We start from the raw sequence: 11127 nt of genomic DNA, 5'->3' as shown, positions 1-11127 counted from the left end.
ATAGCACGCATCGTCAACACTTAGGAGGAAAGAAGCAGCTCGAATGTTACTTAAAATGTTTCTTTAATCTTGCACACAAAGACTAGGATTAGTATGGACTATCAACTAAATATTTTGTTAGCATGAACAGTGGAACCTCTCAGGTTGAACATTCCCCAACGCTAACATTCACCCCACAAAAAAACTAAAAACATTATTTAAAGAAGTACATGTAATGAGAATTGGTGCACCGATCCAATATTAATATCAGATATCAGTCTATCTGCAACAAAAAAAATGCATCTAAAAACGTTTGATACAAGCATTCCTTATTAGTGCAAAGCTGGACAGCTAGTTAACATTTATATCTCCTCCAATAAGCACAACATTTATTCTATTTTAGTCAAGTCATTTACAAAAAGTAAATATGCGAGGCTATAGGCTGCTAGGAGCTCACAGCTAAACAACAGCTAAGTGCGCAATATCACAAAAGCTAGACATAAGTAATTTGGGTGCTTAATTGAAGAATATTGCAGTCTTAGACACCAAATTTGTCAATAAATACAAATATTGAATAGTTACAGTTGCATAACACTTACACATACAAAGTCTCCAATTAAAAAGTGTTCAGTATCAAACGTGTCCGCATCATGAGCGCCGTTCACATTTCAACAGATATTACCTGTACCTGGGAATCGATGATTGTACTCAATGGTGCCAATTTTCGGTACTTTTGTTTTTAATAAATAAAATCTATTTTTTATAGATAGATAGTACTTTATATATTACTTCAGGAGAGTTCCCTCAGGAAAATTTTAATACCAGCAGCAGTGTAGAGAATCGAGATCGAATTTAAAAAGAAAAAAATTGGGGTATAAATAGATATAAAATAAAAAATAACAAAAAAAAAATTAAAAGGCAAAATTAGGAATAAAAACTGCAACAAAATTAATTTTTGCAACATAAAAAAAAAAGAGCTGATTATCATAACTGCTGTCCCATTGTTATATCTTGTCTTACTATCACTTTTCTGAGTCTCATTTACAGTTGCAAGTCTAAGACCTTAGATGGCGTGTCGGTTCAGTGCTTGCTGTTTAGTGTTTTGTTGCGCCCTAAAGTGTTAATACTGAAAATATTTTACTTATTGCGCAACAGCTGTTTGATTGTAGCGAGCAACATAGCTGTAGTTTTCATTGACAAATTTGAAGGTGTTGAAATCGCTGAGTAAAATCAAAACGAAAAATGTCAAAGTATATTGGCGACAAGCTAATGCATTTTGGAGAGAAGTAGAGCCTAGCATTAAAAGACTACAGTTGGTACAAAATGCGGCTGCTAGACTTTTGACAAGAACAAGAAAGTTTGATCACATTACGCCTGTACTGGCTCACCTGCACTGGCTTCCTGTGCACTTAAATGTGATTTTAAGGTTTTACTACTTACGTATAAAATACTACACGTTCTAGCTCCAGCCTATCTTGCCGATTGTATTGTACCATATGTCCTGGCAAGAAATTTGAGTTCAAAGGACTCCAGCTTATTTGTGATTCCCAGAGCCCAAAAAAAGCCTGCGGGCTATAGAGCGCTTTCTGTTCGGGCTCCAGTACTCTGGAATGCCCTACGGGAAAAGTTTGAAATGCTACCTCAGTAGAAGCATTTAAGTCTCACCTTAAAACTTATTTGTATAGTCTAGCTTTTAAATAGACCCCCTTTTTAGACCAATTGATCTGCCATTTCTTTTTTTTTTCTCCTATGTCCCCCTCCCTTGCCCACATATGTGGTCCTCTCCAAGGTTTCTCATAGTCATCATGGTCGACGTCCCACTGAGTTTTTCCTTGCCCTTATGTGGGCCCTACCGAGGATGTCGTTGTGGTTTGTGCAGCCCTTTGAGGCCCTTGTGATTTAGGGCTACATATATAAACATTGATTGATATTACGTATGTTTTTTTGTTGTCAATTTCTTCATTGGCATTGAAAACTGTAACATTACATAGAGGTAGTTTGGCTGAGTCCGCTCTCAGTGCTGCTGGAGTGATCGACAAGAGCCAAAGTCGATGACATCATGCGCAGTCGAGTCCCCACAACATGGCACCGCTGGATTTTTATGTAAATCTGTACCCGGTAGGACCGGCGGGATTTGGTCGGTGCCAAAAAAGTACCGGATTCGGTACCCATCCCTAATCATGACCTTGACTCAATTAGTTATTGTGGCCACTAGGTGTCACCCCAAAAAAAATTACCGCCCCACATATCTAAAGACAGTGTAAATCAATTCCAGATAGTAATAAATAGGTTAGTATTTTTCATACCTACCACTGCTCTCTAAATAATATCACTTGATCAAATATTTTTCCAACATTCCATAATAAAAATACAGTATGATTCCTAATTGCATTTTGCATCAATATCAGCCAAAAATGGTCTTCAATATGGTATCAGAAGTGATAGTGGTTTTGGGACCCTTTGTGATGACATTGACTACTTACTGTACACTGTCAACTATTTTAATATTAGATATCTGTACAAAGCAGAGGCTAGCATAGCTAAAATTATTTTCAAGTGATAGAGTACCAGTCATGGAGCTGCAACAATGCATTCAGGCTGACTGTTGCAAGCCATGAATTGATTTACATGGAGCCCGACTTAAGTTTAAAAATTGTACGGAATATGTACTGTACTGCGCAACCTACCAATACAAGTTTCAATCAATCAATCATCGGAAACTTTCGAGCATCCAACATGTAACAACTCTTCCCACGACCACAGAAGCTGACAAGCCAAATACTAGAGTCCGTGAACATTGCTCCAAAGTACGGATTTTGTGTTGACTTATTGACATGTGCTAAGGCAGTAATACATGACAAAACGAGGTGGCTTCCCCGTTTACCGCTTATTTTATCACACCGGCCAGGCGAACACCTGATTTTACGACTCCGGCGCTGAATTTAGACAACCCTGTGACTCGTGTCCCATATGGGACCATAGGATGAAGGAATATACTACAGTACTAAGACTATGGTGGCCATGAGGGTTAGCTTCTACAGCTGGGGTGCCCAAAGTGTGGCAAAAATTGGGAAAGCAAAATTGTTGTCAGCCAAAGACACAAAAACTATAACTTGATGGGAACTTCTGCTTTGTACAATGTTACTTGCACTTCAACTGTAGTTTTTGTGTGTGCCTTCTAAAAAGAACACTATTTCTATAAATATACACGTTTTACTTGTGTGACAACAGTTAGTATATTTTCAGGTAATATCTACAACATGTTTTCTCTGATTGGAAGTGGAATTCTTGTAGGCTAAAAGGTAAACATTTCTACTGATGTGATATAAATATTCTTTTTGGACCCAGTTTACCTTCTAATTGTCTTCAACCGCTATAAGTAACAAAAGCGGGTGTTTTTATAGTCATTTTAATTGTACAACTCGAGAGGTTCCACTGTCAATGAATTTCTACCAAAGTCAAGTTATTGAAGTCATAAAACTGGAATTATAAATATTTGGTAATGAGATTTTTTTTTCCCAGCAGGGAGAATAATCACATAAAGCAAATTGGTCAGAAAGAACATGACAGAAAAAGCAAGAATTTCCTGTTTGGGTAACGGTTTCCACTTCCTGTCTGCTTAGCCTTACCTTTTTTCAGCAAGGGAATGGAAGGGTCGTCGTCCCAATAACTTTCATAAGTTGTATTACCGTCCTCCATTTCACTGCTGGCCGCCGCGTTGCCGTTGGCCACGTTCTTCTTGGAGCTGCCCATAAAGAACGACTGCATGCTGGAGTTGAACCTGGCGAAGAGATGGTAGGCCAGCCTTTAATCGGAGTATTGCCACCAATACAAGCAAATCGCCATGTTGTCCAATAAAATAATCAAGCGTGAACATACATACACACACACACACGCACCCACACATATATATACAAACATATATACACACATATATATATACATATATATATATATATATATATATATATATATATATATATACCTGTATATATATATATATATAGATATGCATATACACACACACACATTTCTATATATGTGTATACACACACACACACACACACACACATACATACATACACACACATGTAGTTAGATATACTGTACATATACATACAGAGACATACACACATATATATAAATACACACACACATATGTAAATATACACATACATACATTATATATATATATGTATGTATATATACACGTGTGTATATGTATAAACATATATATATATATATATATATACATACATACATAAATGCATACAGTATATACATACATACATACTGTGTATACACACACACACATATAGACTATATATACATATATACACACACACATATATACATACAGACACACACACACACACACACACACACACATACACAAAAACATATACACGTACACCTAAAACCCGTTTCCATATGGGGTGGGAAATTGTGTTGGATGTAAATATAAACGGAATAAAATGATTTGAAAATCATTTTCAACCCATATTCAGTTGAATATGCTACAAAAAAAAATATTTGATGTTCAAACTGATAAACATTTTTTTTTTTTTGTGCAAATAGTCATTAACTTTACAATTTGATGCCAGCAACACGTGACAAATTTGGGAAAGGTGGCAAATGCTGATAAAGTTGAGCAATGCTCATCAAACACTTATTTGGAACATCCCACAGGCGTGCAGGCTAATTGGGAACAGGTGGGTGCCATGATTGGGTATAATAACAATTGCCCAAAAAACGCTCAGTCTTTCACAAGAAAGGATGGGGCGAGGTACACCCCTTTGTCCACAACAGCATGAGCAAATAGTCAAAACAGTTTAAGAACACTTCTCAAAGTGCAATTGCAAGAAATTTAGGGATTTAAACATTTACGGTCCATATCATCATCATCAAAAGGTTCAGAGAATCTGGAGAAATCACTCCACGTACTGTAAGCGGCATGGCCGGAAACCAACATTGAACGACCGTGACCTTCGATCCCTCAGCAGGCACTGCATCAAAAACAGACATCAATCTCTAAAGGATATCACCACATGGATTCAGTAACAATTCAGAAAACCATTGTCACTAAATACAGTTCGTCGGCATGGGTAACTTACACATCTGTGAAAGCACCATTAATGCTGAAAGGTGCATACAGGTTTTGGAACAATATATGCTGCCATCCAAGCACTGTCTTTTTCATGAATGCCCCTGCTTATTTCAGCATGTGTTACAACAGCATGGCTTCGTAAAAAAAAGTGCGTGTACTTTCCTGGCCCGCCTGCAGTCCAGATCTGTCTCCCATCGAAAATGTGTGGTGCATTATGAAGCCTAAAATAAGAAAGCAGATACCCCGGACTGTTGAACGACTGAAGCTCTACATAAAACAAGAATGGGAAAGAATTCCACTTTCAAAGCTTCAACAATTAGTTTCCTCAGTTCTCAAACGTTTATTGAGTGTTGTTAAAAGAAAAGGTGATTTAACACAGTGGTGAACATGCCCTTCCCCAACTACTTTGGCACGTGTTGCAGCCATGAAATTCTAAGTTAATAATTATTTGCAAAAAAAATATATAGTTTATGAGTTTGAACATCAAATATATTTCTTTGTAGGGCATTCAATTGAATATGGGTTGAAAAGGATTTGCAAACCATTGTATTCCGTTTATATTTACATCTAGCACAAATTCCCAACTTATATGGAAACGGGGTTTGTACACACATACACATATATATATACACATATATATATATATATATATATATATATATATATATATATATACACATATATATATACACATATATATATATATATATATATATATATATATATATATATATATATATATATATATATATATATATATATATATACACACACACATATATATATATATATATATATATATATATATATATATATATCTTGATTGGATTATCCGGAGAATAGTGCTCGATACCGTGGTAGAGCGCAATATGTAGGTGTGGGAAAAAATCACAAGACTACTTCATCTCTACAGATCTGTTTCATGAGGGGTTCCCTCAATCATCAGGAGATTTTAATGGAAGCATTCACATTAAATGGTTTATATAGAGCACAGAGTGGGTGGGTACAAGCAGGCGTAGGGTGTGGTGATTGGCTCATGTGTTACCTAGGAGGTGTTTCCGCCTGTGGCGGCATGTTGAAATGATTTCACTGCGCTTGTTGAGGGATGATAGCTCATTAACCACAACAAAGCAATGTTGTGGTTTGAGATGATTTGTTGCATGTTATTCATACTGAATAACATGCAACAAATCATCTCAAACCACAACAAAGCAATTGCAAAAGGACTGCCTACCCCCAGACTAAACGACTCTGAAACCAATAATGAATGTAACTGTCGCAAGAAACATGATTGCCCTCTCAACGGAAGGTGCTTACAGACATCAGTCGTTTACCAAGCAAAGGTAATACGCAAGGACATTAACACATCCGACACGTACGTAGGATTAACCGAAGGAGCGTTCAAAACAAGATGGAATAATCACAACGCCTCCTTTAGAAACCAGACTTTGCAGAATTCTACCGAACTCAGCAAACACATTTGGAACCTCGAAGACAATAATGTTGAATATTCAATAACATGGCAAATTCTTGCATCCAGCACACCTTACAACAGTGGTAATAAAAGATGCAACTTATGCTTGAAAGAGAAACTGTTTATTATATATCATCCAGAGCTATCATCCCTCAACAAGCGCAGTGAAATCATTTCAACATGCCGCCACAGGCGGAAACACCTCCTAGGTAACACATGAGCCAATCACCACACCCTACGCCTGCTTGTACCCACCCACTCTGTGCTCTACATAAACCATTGTATGTGAATGCTTCCATTAAAATCTCCTGATGATTGAGGGAACCCCTCATGAAACAGATCTGTAGAGATGAAGTAGTCTTGTGATTTTTTCCCACACCTACATATACATACATACACACACACACACACACACACACACACATATATATATATACATACATACATACATACACATTTGCATTGTGTTTTCGATTGTAGCATTGATAAAAGAGTATATAAACAAATACAAACTTTCTCTTAATTCTTTCGGGCCCATTGACTCCTGGTAATTACTATGCTTTGTGTAGGAAAACCAAACAAAACTCATTCTTGCCGATTAAAAAACTGAAAATATTGTTAAGGTGTGATTGCGCATTTTAACCACTAGATAACACTAAAACTTCGAGCGTAAATGCACGGTTATATAAGATATGGCAGATATGTAGTACATTGTAAAATATATATTTTTGTCTGCTTTTCTACAGCATCAAAATCAGTGTCATGAAATGTTGACCTAATTAGCTCAAATATTCCATTCTGAAACTTATATTTAAAAATATTACATATTCATTATGTTCCCTTTATATATATATATATATATATATATATATATATATATATATATATATATATATATAACATATTTTTGACCTTAAAACAAACATAATAATACAAATGTTATATTAACAGATATATTTGAAGTTGTTCATTGTTAAACTTTTTTTCTTTTTTTTTTTGCCGACTTAATGAGGGGGTCCCTTTAGGGTCCTAAGAGTATATAATCAATCGTAATGTTGCACATGGTTTTAAAGTAGTAGTAGTTTTCATCGTCAACACGTATAAGCAGAAACTATTTTCTTTTGTGTTTTCTTTACCTTTTTCCCCTTACTTGCACTCCATTGCGCCTTTTGTTTTTTGTTTGTAATAATGCTTTTATTTGAATATTTTTCAATTCTACGCTATATTTTGTCAGTTGCTTCCTATATTTAATTTGACTAAAGTTACTGCTATTTTGACTTTATTTCTTATGTTAGCTGTTTTTGCACCAGTACACCAAACTTGTACAGTAAATTTGGAAAAGCAATTCTGAATCTGATGTGTAGCTAATATAGGTTGTCCCGATACCAATATTTCAGTACCGGAACGAAAAGACCACAACAAAATCGTATTGGCTTAATTTAACAGAAAAACTTATAATAAATTAAACAAACGTTGCTTATTGCAATCAAATAATTTTGTCAGTAAGCAAGCAAACGAAGGCTCCTAATTGGCTGTTGACCAGTAACATTGTGTCATTTCCTATGCTATTATTCTGTCAAAATTATAATGGTATAGCCAGCTAACGGCTAACAAGAGCATACTCTAAGCACCTTTTGCAGAGCGACACTTCAATGTGTATGGTTTCAACTTTGTTAGTTTTTAAGCCAAAATGCGTCCCATTCTCCCTCTGTCTCCACGCTGTTTCTGCTTGCTAGTAGTCCGTGCGTGTGCATTGCTTAATATGCGCGTCTGCTCATTTTACCAGCAATGTCACAACGGCAAGCAAGTCATGCTCAGAAAAAAAATATGTAATACCGTTTTTTTTTCCTCAAAAGCAGTATAGTACCATTTTTAATTAATTAGTACCGCAGTACTTTAATACCGGTATACCGTACAAACGTAGTCGCTACGTGACATGTTTTTTTAATGTTAGAGCAGTAGCTTGTGGTGAAATGTAGCATTTCTTTTAGTATATCAATCAACCGGGGAGATTGTTGGTAACAATGATAGCATAAGGAATCTTCTATCAAGGAAATGAGAATTTTTCTGCATTGATAAAAATCACAATTTACGCATTTCCAAACAAATTTCCTGAATGTAGCCTCAGGAAAGCAGTTTGGCCCCCTCTTAAGTCCAATTTTTTTTTTTTAGCATCGGTAAGGAAAGGTATGCTAAATTTAAGGCATGTCCTGATTTTTGGATCCAATTTAAAGTCTTGATCCGATACTTTGACTAAGTTTTATAAACGTTTTATAAACCTTATTCTTTGTATAATTTGCTGATATTGTGGCAAACCAGATGTGGTATTGAATCTATTTTCTTACTTCAAGAGAAAGCGATTAAAATTGTAAATTATGCGAATTATCATGACCATACCAATGCTCTGCTCATTAAATTAAAAACTGCACTATCTTGTTGACCTCAATACTGCTATTGTGGCTTACAAAGCTCACAACCACATGCTGCCTGGGTGTCTATAGAAGAGGTTCAAACCCAGAGAGAATCCCTATGACCTCAGAGGTTCAGCTTTCTTTCAGAAAGCAAAAATAAGAACAAGCTTAAAAAGTAGATGTGTTTCTGTTGGAGGAGTTCAACTGTGGAACAGCTTGGATGATTCCTTAAAATGTTCCAGTTCTATTCACACATTTAAAAAACACTTTAAGACTATTGTCTTGAAGAAATATATCACTCTTGAATCAACTTTGTAACTAATATTGATAGAAAACTAAACTTGGAAAGAAATATTAATGAAAGTATAATTGTTTGTATATATTGTACATAATTGGTGAAAAAGGTTTATTTCACATGCCTTTACTTCGTATATAATTGAACTATTTTCATATTGTGTATAATGGGTATTCACAATATGTGGTGCAAATGACATTTCAAAATTTTTCAGAAGTTTATATTTTGTACTTGACATTGCTTATAGGGTTAGGCGCAATACATTTTTAACTTCAGCCTAAACCCTTTCGGTCTGCAACATTTTTTATATATTTTTTCATTTTATGTATGTATAACGGTTTGTTTGTTGACCGAAGAACAATAAACTTGAGACTTGTTCAAGTGTGGTCATGCGAATGGTACATACAATTATTTTCAACAAAATAAAGTGGCTAGTCCACAATTACTAAAAAAATAAATAACCTTCCTGTATGCAAAGACTTACAAGCTGACTTTGCAAACAAAAACACGACCACAAAATGTTTTTGCAATGAGAAAAAGAAAAATATGGATCCAACCAATTTAGTATCGTTTCTATACTGATATGATAGCAGGAATCGATCACCCCAACTTTGTAATGAAGATTTTGCGGTTAGCTTCTTGTGTCGTCCCGCTCGGGGTGTGTGCATAACACGCTATTCCCCCAGTGATGATAATACTTGAAAAATGTATTTTTGACCATAGTGGTAAGCATTATTATCTCAGAAGTTACTTTGCATTGTGGATAGACGCCACGTCCGTTGAAGCCAGGCATGGACCCTCCTGGAATTCCTTTAGCTCACCAGGAGCGGTCATCAGCGTCCACTTGAGGAATTCTTCTCCCCGTTCGAAATTAATGAGCTCCAGTCACCACGCAAGACGGCCTACTTTCTGCAGAACGCCACTATCGCACGCAAAGCTGGAAACGGTCTCACCCGCGTCACAAGTTCCAAACACCGACGATCACAACGCCTCCTTGTGAGGAGAAACGGGAGCAGCTCTGTTGTCGTCCCATTGGACAAAACACTCCTGCGAACGATCACGCCGATCCCTTCGGTCTCACGTTGTAATTTGAGCTCATGAATAAAAGATTCAAACTTCCCAGGAAATCCTTCATCTTCCCATTCCAAGGCTCAATTTAATTGGTGTTGTGTCCTTTCTTGTGTTTTATGGGGTACAGTTTGTCATCTGAGTCGTTTCCAAGGCAATGCTTTCCAACTAAAACCTCCTACAGTGAGACTTCTGTTCCCAGTGAGAATGGGCGTATCGGCCTAAATAATGATAGCATGGGTGGGTATTGATATCTAATTTATACTTTTGTTGTGGTTTCTCTTGTGTACATCCAACAAATTGCTAGCTTTTTCTGCGTCAGGGCAAACAGCATCTCTAGCTGTGTATTGTCACTTAGTCGCGATCAAAAGTTTACATACGGTAGGCATGGTGTTCCTGGGATTAAAGGCCTCACCTTTTCTTCTCTAAACATATTGCTGGGTATTGTGGCCAAACAGCTCAATTTTTGTTTCATCTGACCACAGAACTTTCCTCCAGAAGTCTTATCTTTGTCCACGTGATGTCAGATGAAACAAAAATTGAGCTGTTTGACCACAATATGTTTGGAGGAGAAAAGCTGAGGCCTTTAATCCCAGGGACACCATTCCTACCATTAAGCACTGTGGTGTTAGCATAAACCCCGTTTCCATATGAGTTGGGAAATTGTGTTAGATGTAAATATAAACGGAATACAATGATTTGCAAATCATTTTCAACCCATATTCAGTTGAATATGCTACAAAGACAACATATTTGATGTTCAAACTGATAAACTTTTTTTTTGCAAATAATC

General features: G+C 36.3%; 1 protein-coding gene across 2 annotated transcripts in view; it reads right to left on the bottom strand.

The window, feature by feature from the left end:
- slc24a4b (solute carrier family 24 member 4b) overlaps nt 1-11127 on the bottom strand; it is a 128685-nt gene that overhangs the window by 16802 nt on the left and 100756 nt on the right. For both annotated transcript variants that reach the window (XM_061885807.1, XM_061885806.1), the window contains exon 10: nt 3669-3760. In XM_061885807.1, the coding sequence (XP_061741791.1) occupies nt 3669-3760 (92 nt within the window). The remainder of the gene's footprint in view (nt 1-3668; nt 3761-11127) is intronic.

This window comes from Nerophis ophidion, linkage group LG24 (assembly GCF_033978795.1).
Source record: "Nerophis ophidion isolate RoL-2023_Sa linkage group LG24, RoL_Noph_v1.0, whole genome shotgun sequence".
NCBI classification, from domain to species: domain Eukaryota; kingdom Metazoa; phylum Chordata; class Actinopteri; order Syngnathiformes; family Syngnathidae; genus Nerophis; species Nerophis ophidion.
Note: the sequence above shows the minus strand (reverse complement) of the source record. Positions and strands in the feature narration are given on the sequence as shown.